Consider the following 21,585-nt stretch of genomic DNA (forward strand, 5'->3'; position numbering starts at 1 on the left):
TCACTGCAAGAGACAAGACAGCCTTAAGCAGAAGGCTGATGTATGCATGGCAGAAGTGGAGCTTAGTGTGTGTGTACAGAAAACATATTCGTGATTCACACCAAGACATGTCAGGATGTGAAATGACATGAGAGAATTATTTGTGCCCTCGGGGACCTCACTGGGTCTGACGTTGGTGGTGCATCCACCCTTTCAACAGAACAACCGAGATTCCTGGTTTTGGAGGCGGGGGGGGGGGGGGGGTGGAAGAGGGAAGCCAGAAGTTCTTCAACGGACTCATAGCGATCTGGTTCACATATCATGCAAAGCCAAACCATGGCCTAGCATGAATTTGTTCCTCCTTGGCCATTCTGCCACTGCTCAGAGCTAAGCCATGGTTTGGGTCATGTGCATCTGAATCCAGGCTCGTGGTTTAGCGCTTTCCAGACTAACGATAACCTGCAGCCAAGATTTGTCGTCTGGCTTATGGCTCAATGGTATAGAGACAGCTAAACCACGAGAAGCTAAGCTAAGCTGTGACTTAGCTCAGTGCAGTAGCAGCAGAACAACCAGAGAGGAACAAATTCCTCTCCCAGAGCTGGCTTGCTTGCTCTAGGACCCATGGTGTAGCTCGTCATGACGTGCAAACCAGGCTACGGTATGCTTAGGGGGATGGGGTGGGGGACACCCACCTCCACATTATTGTAGTGTTGCTATAAACAATATCTGAGAATTCTGCCCAGACGCCATTTTTGAAGGACGAATCCCTGCTTTGTCCATACGGCAGCCCTACATTATTGCGATCAAAGTGTAGAGTTGCCTTGGTGAAATGTGTAGAAACCAATTTTATATTGCTTTTGCAATAGCAGATTTATAGAACATGCAGTAGAGGAAAGGTTGATAATGAATGGCAGTGTCTGCTAAACCCTCAAAAGTGGTCCAATGCAAGGGTTTTCTAGCTCCTCCAGCCCCCTTTCCCTCCATGTGTGAGAAGCAGCCTTGCTTTCTTGCTTGCCTATTGCATTTATAGCCCAATATTCCTCCAAGAAACTCAAGGTGTCCTGCATGGTTCTCCTTCTCTCCAATTTATCATCACAACAACCCTGTGCAGTTAGACTGAGAGACAGTGGCAGCCCCAAAGTCTCCCAGGGAGCTTCTGGCTGAGTGAGGTCCAGATCCCTGGTCTCCCAGGTCTTAGTCCAACACTCTAACCACTATGCAACACTGCCTAAATATATTTACACATACATGTCAGGGGGCATCCTGAGCCAATCGGAATCCCTGCTTGTGCGAAGCCACAAATTGGTATGCACATAGCTCTGCTTCTCACATGCACCCAGCGGGATAGAGCTGCCAGGCGTGGCTGCTGGGTTTGTTGAGGGCAGGGCCAGCCCTCAATGCTTTTTGAAGGTGAAAGGTGTTTGTGAACTTGAGTCCACAAGAGTTTGTGCCATTACAAGTTTTCTTGGCCACAAACTTCTTCGCTTTAGTTGCAACAGACTGACATGGCAACCTCTCCAAACAGGGAATCCTATCAATCGCGTGCGCATGCACACACACACACACACACACCCTGCCCTGATACATTTCTCACGGCTTTCCTTCTGTCACCCTATTCTCCCATTATTCTAATTCTGGTTTATTCCAGTTGAAATAATCTGGGTTAGTTATTTATATAATATTGATAATTCCTAATTTCCATAACATGTTTTTCAGGGGCCAGTGTGATGGAGTCAAAATCTTTGAGCTCAGCCTAGAGAGCATCACTGCACAGGGTAGTTGTTTTTTTTTTTTTACTGTAGTTTCAAAACTTTTAGTTTCTTGTATTTGAGGCACTTGGTTTTTTAAAAGTTTCTCTTGTCTTGTCTTTTTTTAGCTGCATTTCTGTTCTCCATTTTCTCTCTCTCTCCCCCTCTCTTTCCCCCCACATAGGATAACAGATGTCCTCCTTTCTCACCATGAGTTTCAGCTTTTGGCCTGAAAAGTGTTTGAGGGTTATAAACTCTGAATCATGCTCAAAGCAGCAAACTCATCTGGTTCTAATTATCCCGCCGCTGCTCCTCTCCACTCTTGCCGTTCTGCATGTTTTCCCTAAACCATCTGATTTGGTGGGACACACCCGAAAGCAGGAGTGCCAGAGGCACCTTGTGAATTGGGACTTTGTGAGGAGGGAAAATAAATAAACAAACCAAGATGCAGGCCAGCAGGATGGCAACTTCCTGCAACTGGCTTCCCAGGAGGTGCATCACAGAATGCTTCTATGTGAAGGCAGGGGAAGGGGCAGAACCGGGCAGCGCCTCTTCCATACGCTTGGGAGACTGACTTGGGTGGAGAAGTCCATGGTGATTTTCTCTGCATGTCAGGAATAGGAAACCTGTGGGACTCGGACTCTCACCGCCGCTGAATGTTGTTCCACACTGGCTGGGCTTTATTTCACCCGGGTCAAAGGCCCAGTTTGGCACACCCCCATGTGCATTTGTGTACACACACACACACACACACACACACAGACACACACACAGGTTGGGATCTTCAGTGGTGCCCCTCTGAAGGTCTCACCCAGGGCAAAAAACCTGCCTACCCATTCCGTAGCCGCGGCACTGCCGGGGCTTGATGGGAGTTGGGAGCCCAGCAATGCTTAGAGGAGCATAGGGCACCCCACCCCTCTTCAAAGAGCTGCAGAAAACTTAGAATAAACTATTCCAGCTGCTCTGTCACTGTACCTAAACCTCATCTAGCGAGTCCCTCCCTTATCTTTATTTCTTGGCTCTTTGGCTTATGCTATGCAGTTTGAAGGGGACTGACACACCTTCCAGCCACAGCTGCTGCTGCTTCTTCTTCTTCTTCTTTGGCAATCACTCATAGCTGAGTAAGATTGTCTTCCATAAACACGGTTTTAACAATGAGACTGTGACTGTGGAGGCCAATTCTGGACCCACACGTCCTTCCACAGTGGGGACATTGGTTTCTGGGCAGGAGTTGATCGCGGTGTAGATTTGTCAAGCGTGCCTTCCTCTTAGCACGTTTCTCCCTTGCGTTCTGAGTTCGAGTGTCTTCCAAGCCCATGACACCTTTGGTAAAGACTGTTCTCCAACTGGAGCGCTCGCAGGCAAGTGTTTCCCAGTTGTTGGTGTTTATACTACATTTTTAAAGATTTGCCTTGAGAACAGTGTTTAAACCTCTTTTGTTGACCAACAGCATTACGCTTTCCATTTTTAAGTTCGGAATAGAGTCCAACCACAGAATCATTGACTTGTCCAAGGGTTGCCTGTGAAACTGTAGGCAGAGCAGGAGATTCTTGCTCCTTAAAGGTTGTCTGTGATCCTGAGGGTGATGGAGGTTCTGCCCAAGGCGCAGACCTCAGAGGGGCTCAGTGCTGACTGAGCACAGTTTTGCGCTTAATAGAACCACAGAACTGTAGAATCGGAAGGGAACCCGAGGGTCCTCTAGTCCAGCCCCCTGCAATGCAGGAATCTTAAGCAAAACCTACATGACAGATCTTATAAAATTCCGATAACAACAGTTTACATTCCATTTATATTTTGAAGAACTCTATCGCTTTGGAAGCAATTTTGTGCGCGCGTGCAAGTAGCTCTCCTTGCCTGGGGCGCAAACTAGCCCGGCGCTGGCACTAGGAGGATGGGGAATATCGACTGGAAGAAATTTAAGGACTATCTACAGAAATATTGTAAAATTAATGAATGAAAATTAATGAATGTTAGAATGATGTTGGACAGAAATTAAGTGGTTTCCTGCTGAAATGCTTAAGAGAATATGAAAAAAAAGGTTTAGAAATAAGTAATAATTAATGGTGAGGATTTGCTGAATTGGAATACAAAAAGGGGAGGTGTGAGGAGGTCTGGGAAATAAGTTAAAAGAAAATAATTAATGGAAATTCCAAGTGTTTTTAATTGTTTTTATTTTGGCATTTTTGTATTTTTGTTATTGTTTTTTTCTTTTCTTCTTTTTATATTGTATTATTTTTGAAATGTTAATAAATATTTTATAATAAAAAAAAGAGGATGGGGAGTATCGCCGCCCCCCCCCCCTCAAAAGGGCGAGACATGGCGCTAGTTTAGCTTGAAATCCTTCAGGCCGAAGGAGGGCCTGTCCGGCGAGGGGGAAGGCGCGCCGGGGCTGCGGGTCTGGGCTGCGCGCAGGCGGAGGGCGGAGCTCGGCGCGGCCCGTTCCCTCCTGCCTCCGCCTCCGCCGCCCAACAATAGCAGGCCCCGAGTCGGGCCGCGTCGGGCGGGAGGATGCCCAGGCGGCGCCGGGGCCTCCATCGCAGAGACGGGAGCGCGCTCGACCCCCGGGCCTCCCGCCCCGCCGCCGGGCGGGCCAGGCGGCCGAGACGGTAAGGAGGCGGCGGCGGCGGGGTGTGAGCCAAGGGGCCCCTTGGAGGACCGCGGGACCTCGAGGAGAATGGCTGGCGGGAGAGCCCGGGGGGGGTGTTATGGAAGAAGGGGGTCATTTGGAGCAGCCTGGGAGCAGAAACCGGGGGGGGAAGGGGGTCAATATATGGGAGGCATCTGCACAACTCTTCTTGAGCCCCGGTGGCGTTGGGGCTCAAGGGGGTCTCTGGAGCTTGGAGGTCGCTGCGTGCAAGGGTGTATACGTGTGAATGCGTGTGCCATTGTGGATAAGAGGAGCAGTGTGAGTTAGGAGGCTAGCGGAGTCCGGGGAAAGATTTGGAGCATCCTTCTACAATTCCTGTTTGGGGAAGATGCGGCTGCGGGAGGATCTTCCACCTTGGCACCTGGTTTGGGGCCCGAAAAGGCCAGCGCTGCTTTGCATGGGATCCCGCTTCCCTTCCTGTTCTCTTTGACCCCCACCGGGACTTCGGGGGTGTACCGAGGAGAGTGGCGCGATCTGAGGCCCTTTTGTATTTAGGGCAATGTGTCATTTTCCGCAGCTGCTTTTTCCTGATTTAACGGGGTTCAGACCCAACAGCCGTCTCGGATGTCTCTGCATTCCCTACGGTCAATCCCTTTGTGCTGAGCATGGAGACGTTGGCACTACCCAGCGGCTTCCCTTTGCCCACCCTCCCCCCTCCCCAAAAGTCCAGGAATGCAGCCAAGAAAACGGCAGTCTTCCCAGTATGCCGGGCTGAAGTCGGCTGAGTGCCCTTGGCTGAGAACTAGTGCGGAGAACTGTGCTAGATGCACGCAGGAATGTTGGCTGGCTGGCTGGCTGGTGCGCATCATGGTCAAGGATGCTAAAGAGGGGATGTGCATGGCAGACGTGGGCAGCTCATCTGCAAGGGAGCCTGGGAGCCAAGGGGGAGGGTGGGATTGGGGAGCACCCTTGCCTTGGAAGAGGAGAAGTGGCCTTTCCACAGGAGACTCCTTAGTGCGCTGCTTATTGGAGCATCTCAAAGCAGCCATTGACCCAAACATCCCAACTGCCAGGTTTAATTAGACCTACTGTGTGTGTGTGTGTGTGTGTGTGTGTGTGTGTGATGCGATGCTGAGGAAATTGGAGTCGCAGAGGGAGTGGGTGTTGCGTGGCCTCTGATGGAAAGCCCTGGGAAATAGTCTCCTTGACCAGTTGCAGCCTCCCTTCTCTAGCCTTTGCCAGAACTGAGGAAAGGAACCCAGAGATTTTGGCTGCTCAAGGGTTAATTGTGAGCTAGAACTGGGATTTTTTTTTAGCATGACTTAGTCCTGAAATGCATGAAATAGTAATCTTAGCATTGCTCTTTGGCTGGTGAGTGCACCATCAACACTGTATATACATAGAGAGAGAGAGGTATGTTAAGAATTGGGTCCACAAATGGATGTCTAGCCCAGAAAGGTTGAAGATCTCCAGGACTCTGAGAACATGCAGTCTTTCCTTCAAGACTGGGTAAACCTTTGGTAGTTCCCATCTGATTGGAGGCAGGGAGGGTTTTTGTGTAATGCAGTCTGGGCAAACTGGAAGAGTACTGTATATGGGCAGAGCTGAGTACACACACACACACACACACACACACGTATACTGTATTGTGTATTTTTATAAAGTGCTAGGTTGGCTTTTGGTTTTCTTGCCAGCTGTATCCACCAGACTTCCACTTTCTTGCTGGAGCGGCAATTAAAGCTAGAAATTGCAAGAGGAATGGTTTGAGAGATCATGGTCCCTTTTTATTATTTCTTTGTTTTATTTCTTTTATAAGATGTATATACCACTTGATTGTTAAAAAACAACAACCCTCAATGCAGCTAACAAAAATATAAAACAATAAAATTGAGGGGAGGGGAATTACAACCATACTTTAAAACATACAAAGTTAAAATACTAAAGCAGGTTAAAATTACCTCAACTTTCTAATCATCTGGGTAGGTTTGTTTAAACAATAATGTTTTTATGAATTATCAGAAGCAGCAGTACAATCCAGATTTCTGAAGCTTCTTTCTGCTAGGATGCGTAACATAAGAAATTTGAAATGTTGAATGTCAAAATATTAAGAAATACTAAAGACCGATTAAAATTAATTCGTAAACTAGTATAGTACACTGTAATATAATACATTAGATGTTTATTATAATAGCAATGATACTGTGTTAGTCTAAATGGCCATGACTGATAGAACAAGATAATTTTTGAAGATTATATATACACACACTTATTCATATATATTTATATTTAATCTGTGAGCATTGTATGCATTATATTCTGTAAAAAGAAAACTAGAATTTCTGCTTTCCTACCCTTCTCTGATTACAATGTTGACACATGTCTCCCCTCCAGATTAAAATATAATTCTTTCTTCCTTCCTTCCTTCTCTCTCTCTCTCTCTCTCTCTCTCTCTGTGTGTGTGTGTGTGTGTGTGAACCCCTCATGACAACAAGGAGTGGATCACTCACAAGAGTGTGTGTAGCAGCTGGAGTGTTGGGTTTAGAATGCTAAATGGGTTTAGAGTCCTGGGTTCAGATCTCCGCTCAACCATACAGCTCACTGGATAAATTTGGGCCGATTAACAACTGGGGGTAGGGTCTGCTACTCTGAGCTTCATGAAAGAAGAGAAGGATTTGATTTTTTAAATTTAAACCACCACAACCACAACATGTACTAGAACCAGTCCAGACACCCAACTGATGGGGTTAAGAAAGTTATACACTGGCGGTGGCAATAGAACTTAGTTCTTAGGCTTGCTTCTTCTTTCAAGTTAAGGTAAAGGTAAAGGGACCCCTGACCGTTAGGTCTAGTTGCAGACGATTCTGGGGAGCTCAAATAGCTGGGCTGTGAAAGACCACCTTCCCCAAGAGCTGCTGCCAGTTGGAACAGGCCATAGTGGAGTAGGTTGAAGATGGTGAGATTTGCTGCACTGTTTCTTCTTGCACCGCTCTTGACTGTTAGGGAGCCTTGTGGATGCACGCACCATGTCCTGTGTCTCTAGAGAGGGATGAAGGATCTGACCCTCCACTTACTGTTGGGTTACAGCTTCCACCATCTCTGCCCCTTGGCCGTTCTGGTTGGGGCTGATGGAAGTTGGGAGTTCAAGCACTTTCAGAGGACCACTGCTTTCTCATCCCTGCTGTGGAGGACATTCTTGGGGACATCCTCTGAATCAGACCACAGCTCTACCTTGTCCAGGATTCTGCCTCTTTAACATATGCCTTTGGGAAGCCTGTCAACTGGACCTGATGATGGGGGATGAAACTGATAGACAAGTCCTTCATGAATTTATCCTTTGGGTGGTGGTGTAGAAGCAATCTTGTTTTATCTAAACCGATTAGAGATTTGTTTGTTGATTAAATGAGATGTAAGTCTTGTCAAGTAAATAAAATCTGGACATCAATTACCAGGGCATGTTCAAGGTCTTGTTATAACATATAAAGACCTGCAAGGGGTTTGACTAGGATGACCCACAGGGTTCCTTCTAACTCTTCAGTTATATGTTCTGTGAACAACTGCCTGAAAAAGCACCTGCCCCTGTAGGGTCGCTTGGATCACCTGGAGAAATTCTCAGAATACCCCAGGGCAGTGACCCCATAGACAGGCATTTTTCTGCTGTTGCCCCTGCTCCCTTCTCCTCTGGTGTACGTGAAGCAGCAACCATCAGATACTTTAGATACCTTACAAAGGCTTGCCTTTTAAAAACTCAGGCATTTCCTGACCCTTTGAGTGCCAGTGTCTATTTTATTTGCTTTTTTGCTGGTTTTAGGTTATCTCTTTCTTTCAGCTTATATTGCTTGCTTTTTTTAGACTCTACACTGCTTCAAGATTTTTGAAATGTTAAGTGGCACATAAATACTGCTAAATAAATAAATACATATATAAAACTCAAAGGGGTGGGTGGGCGGACCTTTTTTGCACTTTGTAAATGTGAAATTACCACTGGAGTGGAGAATGGCCAAGAGGAAGTTATGGGGGGGGGGCATTTGGAGAGGTCCCTGAGTTAAAAATACCTCTCTGTAGCTGTCTGCCCCTTCCACTTCCTCTCCTGAGTGTCTGATATGCCTCTATTCCCTTTTTTGTGTTTTGATTTATTTAACAGAATTTGTATACTGCTCTTGTCAAAACCTGAAAGTGGGTTGCATAAAATGTACAATGTACTGATAAATCAGATACTAAAAACAAGCTAGCCTGAAATTTTGAAAAATAAAATCAAATTATTTAAAATCAAATCAATTTAAATGCAAATTATAAAATAAAATAACTTACTAAAATGCATGTCAAAATTTACATGCCTGGATAGGCTTGCTTGAACAAAAAAGTTCTTAGCTGGCTCTCAAAACAGTACAGCAAAGATGCCTGCCTAATTTCAATGGACAGGGGGTTCCGAAGTGCAGGGGCTGCCATACGGAATGGCTGATTCCTTGGAAGTGTGGAAAGAACATTATGTGGCACTTGTAAAATGCCAGATCTGCAGATCAAAATTGTTGAGTGGGCTTATAAGGCTATAGCCCTAGTTGGCTATTGTGGCTCAAAGTCAATCTTGAATTGCTCTAGATAGAGCAAGGAAGAGGAATGGATGACTCTCTGGGAATGGTCTGACCACCACAACTCCATCGTTCTTGAGCCCACCAGTGACTGGAGGGCCACAGGCTCCCTAGTCCTGGTTTAAAACGCACCACAAAATTTCTAGGGGGGAGGGTGGCATATATCGTTTTTTGTCATTCTATTAGTTAATCCCTTCATTGATTTTTGAATCTCTTCCTTTCAGACATCTCAAAGTGATTTACAATATAATGACATAAATGAAACATATATGTTAAAAACAAATGTGTATAAAAACAATTTTTAAAAACCAACCCTAAAAATATAAAAGCAGTTTAAAACTACAACACATCCATAAAATAAGTTCATATCCACGGCAGGTATCAACTGGGATAAAGATTTCTGATGGCTTGTTGAAACAGGAACATCTTTGGCAGGTGCCAAAAAACCAATAGAAAAGGCAACTGTCTGATATGCAGTGGGAGTGAGTTCCACAGGGTAAGTGGCAGCACACTACAGGCCCAGTCCTCCTGCAGAACACAGCAATCAGTTGGGTATCTAGGGGGTGAGGCGATCTTTTGGGTGTCCTGGTCCCAGGCTGTGTAGGGCTTTGTACACCAGTACTACAACCTTGAACCTAGCCTGGTCGCTAATCGGCAGACAGGCAATTCCTTCAGCAGTGGCATGATGTGATGGTGATTTTTCTCCCCAGTGAGCAGTCGAGCTGCTGCCTTTTGCCTCAGGCAGTAACCCAAGCAACTTGGCTTCACTTCTCTTTCAGGTAGGAGCGACTAACGAAGGCCTGGAGATCCAGTTATCCACAGTGTCTACCTCTGGGTCCTTTGAGAAAGGTAAAAGACCGACGGACACGTGGTCAGCCAAAGATACTTTTGGTGTCTGAGGTGCAAAATCCAGACTTAAGCACTCCCACTTCCCCGGAGAATGAATGATCGTGAGACCCATTCCATTAGGGAGCGTTTGCTTGTGGTCAGATGCGCCTTCTGCTGAAGTCTGCCACCCGAGGTGATGGGTTTCATTTGGCCCTCGTGGGCTTGCATTGGGGCAGATCTTAAATGGCTTGCACAGGTGGATATTTCAGGCACAGACACAGGGTTAAACCTTACATGCTTTGTATGCAGACTCCTATGTTGGAAGCTGTGGCCCTCCAAAGTTAAAGGTAAAGGGACCCCTGACCATTAGGTCCAGTCGCGGACGACTCTGGGTTTGCACGCTCATTTCGCTCTATAGGCCAAGGGAGCCGGTGTTTGTCCGCAGACAGCTTCCGGGTCATGTGGCCAGCATGACTAAGCCGCTTCTGGCGAACCGTAGCAGTGCACGGAAACACTGTTTACCTTCCCACCGGAGCAGTACCTATTTATGTACTTGCACTTTGACGTGCTTTCCAACTGCTAGGTTGGCAGGAGCAGGGACCGAGCAACAGGAGCTCACCCCGTCACGGGGATTCGAACCGCTAACCTGATCGGCAAGCCCTAGGCTCTGAGGTTTAACCCACAGCGCCACCCACATCCCGAAGTTAGAATCATAGAAATATAGGGTCATCTCTTCCAAGTCCTTGCAATTCAGGAATCTTTTGCCCAATGTAGGGCATGAGCCCACAACCCCAAGATTAAGAGTTTCGTGCTCTACCAACTAAGCTGTGTGTTGTTGGGCTCTATCCCCTTGGCTGGGACTGGTGGAAGTTGGGAGTTCAACAACCTCTGAAAGGTCACAGCTTCCCCCACCCCTGGTGTAAAGGCAGCACCAGCTTGAGACTGTTTATTCTCTCCCAGGTGGTGCTAAGAACCTATGAAGCGGTCTTACTCCAAGGCAGACCATTAGTCTGCTGAGCCCAGTACAATCTCCTTTGATAGGCAGCAGCCCATCAAAGTCTCTGGCAGAGATTTGACACCCAAGATTTATTCAATGAGAAAGGCACTCTTTTAGTCCAGAAGATTTATTCCAGTTCAGTGTAGCTTTATTATTATTTCTGAATTGTAGAAAATGGAGAAATGCAAAAAAAGAGGGGGGGGGATCAATATTGGAGAAACGGCTTAATAGTCATTCAGAGGGAGGTTGATAACACCACATTCCCAGCCGAATAAAATCGGTCAGAATGGCTCGGTTTGTACTTAACGCTAAGCCAAACTGTGGCTTAGAGCGAACGTGCAGACTTCCAGAGAGGAGATTGTGACTGCTTTGTTCTCCTCCTGTGCTGCTGTGAGTTAAGCCATGTTACCCAAACCAGGACTTGTGGCTTGTCTCATTCCAGACCCTGCAAACCATGAGCTGTAGTGTTTGCTTACACCTTGTGGATTGTCTGGTGGGAATAAAACGCAAGCCCAGGTGTAGACAACATGCAAAGCCAAACCACAGCTTCGTTCACATCGGGACCAGAGAAAGCAAAGCGGCTGAGTTCTCTGTGCTGCTGGAGCCTGCATGCTCGTGCATTTATGCTAAGCCATGGTTTGGCTTAGTGTTAAGTAGGGACCAGGCCATTATCCGTCTGCTGGAACTGGTATCTTTCCCCAGTTCTTACATCCTGAAGTCATGCACAGGGATAAGATTGTGCAACTCTCCCTGCACCTGAATCTGAAGACACTGGGTTGGGAGGAGAGATTGGCCATTTAGGACAGACTTTGCCATGTGAGCTGCCTGCTTGGGACACTGCGTACAAAGCTGAGCTCTTACGAAGGCCAGGCTGAACCGTAGTTACAGTCTGAACAAATCTACCCTCTGCTCTGCCCCTCAATAACAGCAGCACAACAGAAACTCTGTGTCTTTGTAAGCATTGCGGCAGGCAGAAACCCAACAGAAGCAGCTTCCCCCACCATGTGCAATGCACTTATTGTGCCCATCCAGCTCTGAAAGGGGGAAGAAAAGCTTGCAGCCTCGCTTTCATCACCAAATGCTGTTTCTGTAGTAATAATAATAATAATAATAATAATAATAATAATAATAATAAATTTATTACTTATACTCCGCCCATCTGGCTGGGTTTCCCCAGCCACTCTGGGCAGCTTCCAACAGGAGATTAAAAATACATTAAAACATCAGTCATTAAAAAAACTTCCCTAAACAGGGCTGCCTTCAGATGTCTTCTAAAAGTCAGATATTGTTTATTCCTTTGACATCTGATGGGAGGGCATTCCACAGGGTGGGAGCCACCACTGAGAAGGCCCTCTGCCTAGTTCCCTGTAAGCTCACTTCTCACAGGGAGGGAACCGCCAGAAGGCCCTTGGAGGTGGACCTCAGTGTCTGGGCAGAATGATGGGGGTGGAGACGCTCCTTCAGGTATACTGGACCGAGGCCGTTTAGGGCTTTAAAGGTCAGCACCAACACTTTGAATTGTGCTCGGAAATGTACTGGCAGCCAATGTAGGTCTTGGCTGCCACTCCCAGTCACCAGTCTAGCTGCCGCATTCTGGATTAATTGTAATTGTAAGAGTGGCTTCTTGCTGATGGTTTTTCACCCTCTTCCACCCTGCCCAGGATTTGCTGGCGCTCCTCTGTCTGTGGCAAGGAGCATGATTATTGGCACTTCAGCAGTCTGCTGCCCCTGGGGAGAGAGGTCTCTGCCCTTTTTCTCCAAAGGAAATGATGTCTGAAGCCAAGCTACAGGGAGAGATGAAGCCAGAAGGAGGCAGCAGTGAGCCCATGACAACCCAGGAGCTGCTTCAGAGGCTACGGGAGCTGGAGGTACGTTCCTTAGTTATCTCCCCAGAAGAGTTTAGGCACAAGGAGTGACAGAGGTAATGGCTTAAGACCCCAAGAATCCCCCCCCACACTTTTTGTGAGTGGGGTGGTTTTTCCTTTGGCGAGGGACCAAAATAGCAGCTGTTTCACTTGGCTGGGGAGCTGCCCTGGACCCACTGATGCCTCATTGGCCCTCCGAGGCTTCTGCCAGTGACTAGAAGGTTATATTTAAGATTTTGGAAGTGATGTGAGTGACATTCCGTTTTGCTGGGGAAGGGGGCAGGCTTCCAGGGAAGGAGGTTGGAGTAGGCTCACAAAAACCTAGATCCAAAACAGCTACTGTGAATCTGGTTTTTTATAACACAATAGATTTCATTGTAAATATTCTTCCATAGCAGTTAACAAAGCGGGGTGGCAAACAATTGGGATAATGAACCTGCCTTGTTTCTTTTTGTGCAAAACTAGGCTCATTAGTACATCACATTCCAGATAGGAATAACACTTGGTGGTCCATTCACTTACCTCCATTTATGAAAGATTATGAAGGGAAACAAAATTTTTACAAAGTTTTCCTGTGTCGGCACCCCCCCCCCCAGCCAGGATCTGGATTGAGTTAAACTAGGGTTAGTCAATGTGGTGCCTTCAAAAGGTTGATAGACAACAACTCCCATCATGCCTGACCATTGGCTGTACTGGTTGGGGCTGATGGGAGTTGGAGTCCAACCACTTCTGGATGGCGCTAGTTGGCTCTGCTAGTGCTGTGTTCCACAATCTCTGGAGACACATTAATTTTGTCCATTTAGTCATGTAACACTGTCCATTTAAAAAAAGGAATGTTTGACTTGCCTTTACTGGCATATTTTTGTATGGCAGAAATGGAATAGCTCCTGTCCCCTGGCTTTGAGGCAGAAGCATCTTCTCCCAAGTGTCAAAAGATCACTCTGATGGAATTTAGACCCCAGTGTGCACAGAGAGTGCAGGGGCAGGCTTGCAGGTGACTCGAGCAAGCGAGTAGAGCCATATGCAGTTCTTCTTCTGCCTCCTTCCAGTGTGTAGGAGCCCTTTGCATGAGCAGATTGTGATGTGGGTCCACTTATGGGACAGTGGGCAACAAGCTGATAGAGTGGAAGGACTCACTGCTCTTGTTTCTGAAGGCTGCCTGCCTACTGAAGCTGTTGCTTTTGACCCTTCTGTGTTCTTAAGTATGCAAGAAGATCACTGGTGGATCAGGCCAAAGTTCCATCTGTCCAGCGTCTTGTTCTCACAGTGGCCAACCCTGTGCCCCTATGAGAATCCCACAAGCAGGGCAGGAGTGTACCAGCGCTCTCCTCCTAGCAACTGGTCTTCAGAGGCATACCTCTGCCTTCAGCACTGAGGGTAGAACAGCCATTGTGGCTAGTAGCCATTGAGAGCCTTCGCTGCCACAAAATGGTCTAATCCTTTTTTTAAACCATCCACATCGCTGGCCAACACTGCATCATAGAGGCCTGGGCTTAAGCCTTGGTCTTGCCATGCTGCAGTGTAAAAACTCCCCTGTAGGGCAAGGGAGCTAAAGGAGAGCAGGAAAGGGAAACGAGTTGTGTTTTTGTTTTTAGCATATTTACAAGCAGTTTATTCAGCGGACAGCAGGACAAAAGGAAGACATGTCCGATCTCCTTCGTGTCCAAAAGCAAGCAGCTTAAGCAAAAGCTATACACAAACAGAAGTTCCCAGCAAGCTGTGCTGGAATGTAAACAGACATGTGACACACAACAATCATGCCTGTTTCTTAAGGTGGAATGGAATATTTTAACAGTCTTTGCCGTTTTTTATTATTATTATTTATTAAAGATTTTGTTGATTTACAAAGGTGTGTGCAATGTCTCTCTCTCGTATTCCCCCCCCCCCATGTAACATTTTAACAAATCAGTTTCATTTGTTGGGGAAACAAGATGTTCTTTGCTTCCATTTCTTCCTAGACAGGAAAGCTGGGATTCTGGGCCCTTTTGCTCACCTTTTGTCTGATTATATTCCCAGGCAGAGAATTCGGCTTTGGCACAAGCCAATGAGAACCAGCGAGAGACGTACGAACGCTGCCTTGATGAGGTACAGCTGCCTTCCTTTCTCATTTTCCAAGAGGGCCTTTCCCTTCCCTTTTCCTTTTTTTTGGGGGGGGCGGCGGGACGACGACGACGACTACAGCCTGTTTCAGGGTCCTTAAGAGTTTCCTCCTCTTACCTGTTCTTTACTGTTCTACAGGTAGCAAATCATGTTGTGCAGGCGCTGTTAAACCAAAAGGTGAGTCTCTTATCTTGTGCAAATCTCATCCTGCAAACAATTTAGGGTTTCCCCCAAGAAAGTTGTTTTTGTTTTTGCAGGTGCATTCTGCAATTTGCCATTGGCACCATACTAGTGCATCAGTGATAGATTTACACTGGATCTTCCAGACATCATTCTGCTTTATTAGCTGATTCATTGAAGGATGTGTCTGTAGGGGGTGGGATGGCAGGATGTGGGGCGTAGCGGTAAAGCTGTCTCCCAAACACCAACTTAGAGGGTGAAGCCCACTGACCCTTCTCTTTCCTCAGGACCTTCGTGAAGAATGCATCAAGCTGAAAAAGCGGGTCTTTGACCTTGAGCGACAAAACCAGGCCCTGAGTGGTCTCTTCCACCAGAAGCTGACCTCTGTCTCTCTCTCCCAGGTGGGTCCATTCTTCTCTCTCTCTCTCTCTCTCTCTCTCTCTCTCTCTCTCTCTCCCACCCCACTTACTCTTCTCAGGCACTCAGCCTTGCTCTCTGCATGGATGCACAAACAGGAAGCTTCTTGGTTGTGTGTGATGGAAGTCTTAGAACCATAAAACCAGAAGTGGCTCTTTTTCTGGCATGCTTCAAACTGTTTCATTGAGAGAGCAGATCCCTCTCACACAAAGACTGCTGCTAGCACAATGGTGCTTCTCCCCAATATCCACCTCAGAATTGGACTGGGGTGTGTGTAGAAGAAACCCCAGGCCAGCACATGGGGGCAGGGAGGAGAGGTTTAGACCATTCAACCAGGCCAGCAGAAATGCTTGCGCAGACAGAGTGATCTGCTTAGAACAAGGTTAAATCCCTCCCATCTTTATTTTTAGGTATTTTTATTTTTTAGAAACCTGTATTATTTTTTATCCCCACTGTCCTTTGGGTTTTAGACTGCTTTGCATAGAAACAACAGTCATGGGGTGATGGTTATATTGCATGTCTTTCTATGTAATGTATAGCCTGGTCCTCCTAACGGTGCAGCCTTCGTACATCTTACTCATGTGGTGCATCTCAGCCTACAACCCACCATGTGTTAGGGCATCTTGGATTTCCTGGGGTTGGAGGTGAAGGGACTTGGGCTGCCTTCCGGCATCGCTGTTTCAGCTGCAGTTGAGTTAGAAGACAACCAGAGTGGCTTCTTGGGACTGACCAGTGACAATTGTGCTGATAAGAAGCCTGGGTGGGTGGGGAGAGACTGCAGAAGGAGTCTGAAGGGGCAGCATCAGTGGGTGAATGAAAGTGGGATCTTAATGGAATCTCATGAGCTTTACCCTACGGGGTTTTCCCCAGCTGGCTACTATGAGATCAGGGTGTTGGCTAGAAGGGCCTTTGGCCTGATCCAACAGGCTGTTCTTATTGCTCCCTTGAGCAATACATCTGCATGCCACTCAGTACTTTCCAGTGGCCTTTTCAGCCTTGCTCATCTGGCTGCCTTGCCATTTCACCTTTGGAATTCAGGAATGCATTTTAAAGCAAGCCCGGTGTACACAACATCATCTTAAAAGCCCCATAAGACCATTGAGGGTGGAATCTATTTGTGTGTGGTTTTTTTAAAAAAAATACTCCCTTCCCTTCACCATAATGCCCTAGGGTGTGTCATAGCAATTTAAAAACAGTTTAACTTAGCTTTAACCAAAGCAGAGTGGAAATGCACCTTGTGGAGAGTGGTTTTCCCTCTGAGTGTCTGTGTGAAGGAGGTTGTGAGCCTGTGTGTATCGGCTGCCTGCCTGCAGTTCTACTGAGGCTGTTTAGAGTGGCAGTTCCCTCCCTCGCTGCAGTGCCTTTGCCCTTCATGGTGCTCCTTCTATCCCCAGCTCCCAGCCCATCCTGCTTCCTTGCTCTCGGATCCATCGTCCACCTCCCAGCCAGGCACGGTGGAGAAGCTCCCCGCTTCGTTGTCCTTGGGACACTGCATCTTGCAGAGAGAGGTATGTTCTGCAAAGCACCCCTGCCCTGGATTACCTGTGAGGGTCTTTGCTGCCTCTGCAGCACCTCCCCCCCCCCCCCGGTACTCTTCCCGTTGCATCTCTGTTTCACCGCAACTTAGAGACTGAAGGTGTTTGCTTCCTGGAACGGGGCCCAGAGCCATTAATTGCTGCTTTGCTGTGCGGCTCGGCACTGTGTGTACCTTAGATGCAGCTGACATCTCAAGGTGCCAGGCTCAACAGCTCACACTGAATCATGGGAATTTTGGACACGGCCCAGTTTCCCAGGGAAGAAGAAGAAGAGATTATCTGAGGTGGACCCAAAATTAGAATGCTGGTCTTTTTTTCCATCTGGGGGATACTTTGGGTAGAAGACCTGTTAACAGGCGAGAGACTGTTCCAATTGGTAGGCTTGGGGGGGGGGTCGTCATTCCCAGGTGGCATCGAAAACTGGGGGCAAGCTGAAGCTTTCAGATATGCCTGCAAGGCAGCAGATGCAAGACTGGGCGTTGGAGGTAAGGGCTAAAAAGCCGCCTGGTTAAGCATTCCAGCCCCACCACAGACACCATTTTCCCCTTACGGTCTCTGTATAGCTCAAGCTTCCTCCAGATTTTTTTGCTGAATTTATGCCGCAAGAATAGAGGAGCTTTGGCATGAGCTGGAACTGTTCTTTGCATGGGAAGGGACCGTAGAGCAGTGGTGGAGCACATGCTTGGTTGTGCAGAAGGCCACCGGTTCAGTTGCTGGCATCTCCAGGTGAAAGGTTCTTGGGCAGCAGAGCAGAGATAATGACTGGCTTGGACAACCAAACAAGCCAGGATATGCGTGAGCATCAGGCACCTGTGTGCATCCCTTTCCAAATAGGAAAACAGGTCAGGAACTCGGTTAGCCATAGTTTCCCATGGCATTTGAACTGGGAAACTGTGGCTTGAAGGCTCCCAAACATGCCAGGATGCGAAGCCATAGTTTAAGGGTGGCCTCCAAATCCTGCTTTGCTTGGAAGCCATTGACCACGTTTTTCCTGCTTTGGGCCTAATGGGACTCTGGGCAGCTGAGGCTTCCAGACTTGTCTCCTTGCTTGCACAGAGGGAGGAGCAAAGGGGCTGCGTGTAGATGTGGGAAGCTTGTGAGTATCCTGACATATTAAGCCATGATTTAATCGTTGGAACATGTATACTGTGTGTGTTTGTGTGTATGATCTAGAGGCTTTTACGCTTTGCCCTTTCTGACTCCCCATAGGTTATTTCTGAGGAGCAGTGTGCTGGCACTCCAGGGCCCAACCCCCAGTCCTTGGAAGCCCTGTCCCCGTTCCTGCGCAAGAAGGCCCAGATCCTGGAGGTGCTTCGCTCGCTGGAGGAGATGGACCCCCTGCTTGCTTTCCCCTCCCCTTGGAGAGAGCCTGGGCAGGGGGGCTCTCCAGAAGGGGTGACGGCTGAAGCCTGGCCCTGCCTGCTGCTGGCACAGGGGGAAGGGGTCCCTAGGCAGCCTCCTCCGAAAGGAGAGGGCAGCTCCTCCTCCTCCTCGGACGAGGCCGGCGAAGGCGACCCCCCAGAGAAAGGACACCCCGGGCAGGTGCTGCTGAGCGCTCTGGCCGAGCACAAGCTGGACTTGGGCGACATGGAGACGTACCTGCACCACGTCCTGAGGGAGGCAGGCGACAGCGCTCTGCTCAATGGGGAGCCCAATGGGCCTGGCTTGGTGGAAGCCCCGGAGGGGCAGCTGGGCAGCTACAAGCACATCCAGGCGGTCAGTTGCCTGGAGGCCTTGGGGCCGCCCTCGGCTTGCAGGGAGCCAACTTACCTTGGGGTCTTGGCACCAAGTGAGGGCAAGGACAAGTCCCGCCCAGGCCCGCCCATCCCCTCCCCCTCCAAGGTGCTCAAGTTGCTCAAGATGCCGCCCCCTCCCAGCCCCGCTGCCCTCCGCCTCAGCCCCCAGCTGACCCGCAGCTCCAAAATCCCTTGTCGCAGCAACACCTACGAGGTGTACCACTCCCCGACGCCCAGCCGCAAGGGCTCCCCGGACAGTCCCTTCCCCAGCGACTCCAGCATTGCTGGGGGACACCATTCTCCCAAGGCTGCCCGGCACCTTGTTCCGGTGCCCCCCAAAGTCACGCCAACCTCTCCTGACCCCTTTGGCTACCACAAACCCCACGAGTACGAGAATGTCTTAGAGCTGTCCCTCAGCAGCGCCATCAGTCCTCATGCCCACTCCCCCCGAGACGCCAAGCTGGATGTCCCCGAAGCACTCCCGCCCGCGTGCCGCTCTGCACCCCTCCGTGCTGTGCCGCCCAGCGACGTCTCGCTCGAGCCCTGCCCCTTTGCCGGGGGCCGGGAAAAGCCAGGCCCTGAGCGCAGGCACTCTCCGCCACTCGCTCGCCGAGCCTCCGAGGGTTCCAAGAAGGTGGCAAACGGGCCGAGCAAGCGGGCGCCTGAGGCAGCCAACATGCCCTTCAAAGAACGGCTTACTGTGCTCGGGAGGCTGAAGGGAGCGGAGGGCAAGGAGGCGCCAGGCTTTGAGAAAGGGAGGGCCCCGGCCCGACTCTGTGAGCGCACCGAGGGCTTTGGCGAGGCTCACCCCAGGCTGGGCACCGGAAGCAGCAGCCTCAAGCACCACGAGCCTTGCCATGGCGGCGAACCAGCCCCTCGGTGCTACTCCTCCCACTCGGTTGGCTCCCGTGGCAGTGACCCCGAACACCACGCCTCCAAGAGCCGCTTGCTGGGAACTCCGGGTGCAAGGAACCCTCCTAAGCCCCCGCCACCAGGGAAGAACACCAAGAGTCCTCATGGGAGCCCGACAAAGTTGCCGTCCAAATCCCCAACCAAGGCCTCCGCCCCGGAGTCCAAGCCGTGCCAGGCACCGGCCAAGACGCCCACTAGTGTCGGGCGCAAGAACCCGCCTTGCCTGGACTCAGTCAAGGGCAGCAAAGCTGGACCTCCAGCCAGCATTGAGGAGAAGGTGATGAAAGGTATCGAGGAGAACGTTTTGCGCAGGCACAAAGGAGGGGCGGCAGCAGGTGAGGCGAAGCAGAAGAACTCTAGCGGCCTCGCCAGCTGGTTTGGCCTGCGCAAGAGCAAGCTTCCTGCCCTCAACCGCAGGCCTGAGGCCCCCAAAGTCAAGGAGGGCAAGATGGTCTCCCGCAGGCTGGAGGCTGAGAGCCTAAACATTTCCAAACTCATGGAGAAGGCGGAGGACCTGCGCAAAGCCCTAGAGGAAGAGAAGGCCTACATCAACGGGTTGGCCTTGGACAAGCCCCGGCCCCACGCCTGCGACACCGGCCACAGTCAGCTGACGCTGATGTATCAGGAGGTGACTGCCGAGAACTTCATGCAGCAGCTGCTCAACAGGTAGGTGACGCAACTGAAGCCGGCTTCCTGTGAGAGTTATCGGCATCGAAGAATGAGTCTTGCTGAGGAAGAATCAGCATGGCTTCTGCAAAAGTAACTCCTGTCTCACAAGCTTCTTAGAGTCCTAGAGAGTGCCAGTCAGCATGGGGATAGAGGTGATCTGGTAATCACGGTATACTTGGGCTTTTGAAAACCTTTTGTCAAAGCCTCCCCCACGGCTTCTGAGTAAACCGATCGGTAATGGGTTAGGAGAGAAGGTCCGCTTTCCATAGATTCATAGACTTTGAAGGGACCTTAGCAGTCATTTAGTCCAGGGCCCTGCTCAGTGCAGCATCTGCAGTGCACAATGCAACTAAAATATCCCTGGTGGACAACTGCTTAGCATCTGCTTAAATACTTCCAGCGAAAGAAAGCATACCCACTTCCTGAAGTAGAATCTGTTTTGGGGATAACTAGTTAAAAGAACAGGATGCCAAGAGGAGGACAGTTAGTCTTGGGGGGGGGGGATGTAAGAAGTTGGAGAAGAACATAGGAAGAACTTGTTGGATCAGGCCAAAGGTAAATCTAGTTTAGCATCCTTTTTTCACACTGGCCAGCCAGATGCCTGTGGGAAGCCTGCAGGCTAGACAAGGGTGCAGCAACACACTGCCCACCTACGATTCGCAGCAAATGGTGTTTCTTAGGATCCCCTAAGGATCTGTATTGGGACTGGTGCTTTTTGTCTCATTCATAAATTACCCAAGAGTTGGGGGTGAGCAGTGAGGTGCTCAAGTGTCCTGATGACACCCAGTTGTTCAGAGTGGTAGAAATAAAAAGGAATTGCAAAAAACTCCTGAGTTATCTCTCAAAATTTAATGACAGCTGAGGTTCAAAGTAAGTACAGGAAACCTGTTTGCACTTGTTCAAAGAATTGTGCACACGCTGGCCATTTTTGGACCTGGAAGAGGATGGAATAGGGGCGTGACAGGCTTCTGCACACTGCCAGCATACACAGTGACCCTGAATGCACGCTCCCCCCGAGATCGGGGGTTGCCTGTAAGTGTAAAGTGATGCAAAAATTTCAAACTGCACATATCTATTTGTGGGAGTCTAAACTGGCAGTGACTCGCGAGGAAAGGGATCTTGGGAGTTGTGGTTTACAGCCTGAGGAAGACGTCGACTCAGGGTGCAGCAGCTGATCATTAGGAATGGAGCGGAAAATAAAACTCCCAATATAGTAATGTCTTCATGCATGGAATACTGTGTACAGTCCTTATTGCTGCATCTCAAAAAAAGACAGTGTGGAGCTGGAAAAGGGACATAAAAGGACATCCAGGATGCTGGAGCAGCCTCCTTATAAGGAAAAGTTAATTCATTTGGGACTTTTTAATTTGGAAAAAAGGACTCAATTATGCATGGTGTGGAGAAGTTGGATAGAGAGGTTTCCATCCCTGTCGTAATTCTGGGACC

At 49.0% G+C, this 21,585-nt stretch overlaps 1 protein-coding gene across 2 annotated transcripts in view; it reads left to right on the forward strand.

The window, feature by feature from the left end:
- The window catches only part of NCKAP5L (NCK associated protein 5 like), a 42,489-nt gene that overhangs the window by 11,835 nt on the left and 9,069 nt on the right, over positions 1 to 21,585 (forward strand). Inside the window, exons 1-8 of one of the 2 annotated variants that reach the window (XM_081844329.1) lie at positions 4,160 to 4,333; positions 9,680 to 9,749; positions 12,387 to 12,593; positions 14,607 to 14,675; positions 14,829 to 14,867; positions 15,158 to 15,271; positions 16,682 to 16,795; positions 18,032 to 20,136. In XM_081844329.1, the coding sequence (XP_081700455.1) occupies positions 12,492 to 12,593; positions 14,607 to 14,675; positions 14,829 to 14,867; positions 15,158 to 15,271; positions 16,682 to 16,795; positions 18,032 to 20,136 (2,543 nt within the window). In that variant the 5' untranslated portion in view covers positions 4,160 to 4,333; positions 9,680 to 9,749; positions 12,387 to 12,491. Of the gene's footprint in view, positions 1 to 4,159; positions 4,334 to 9,679; positions 9,750 to 12,386; positions 12,594 to 14,606; positions 14,676 to 14,828; positions 14,868 to 15,157; positions 15,272 to 16,681; positions 16,796 to 18,031; positions 20,137 to 21,585 lie in introns of those variants that run through there. The other variant, XM_081844328.1, reaches the window with a different exon arrangement.

This window comes from Podarcis erhardii (assembly GCF_964252035.2).
Source record: "Podarcis erhardii genome assembly, chromosome: 2".
Classification (NCBI taxonomy): Eukaryota; Metazoa; Chordata; class Lepidosauria; order Squamata; family Lacertidae; genus Podarcis; species Podarcis erhardii.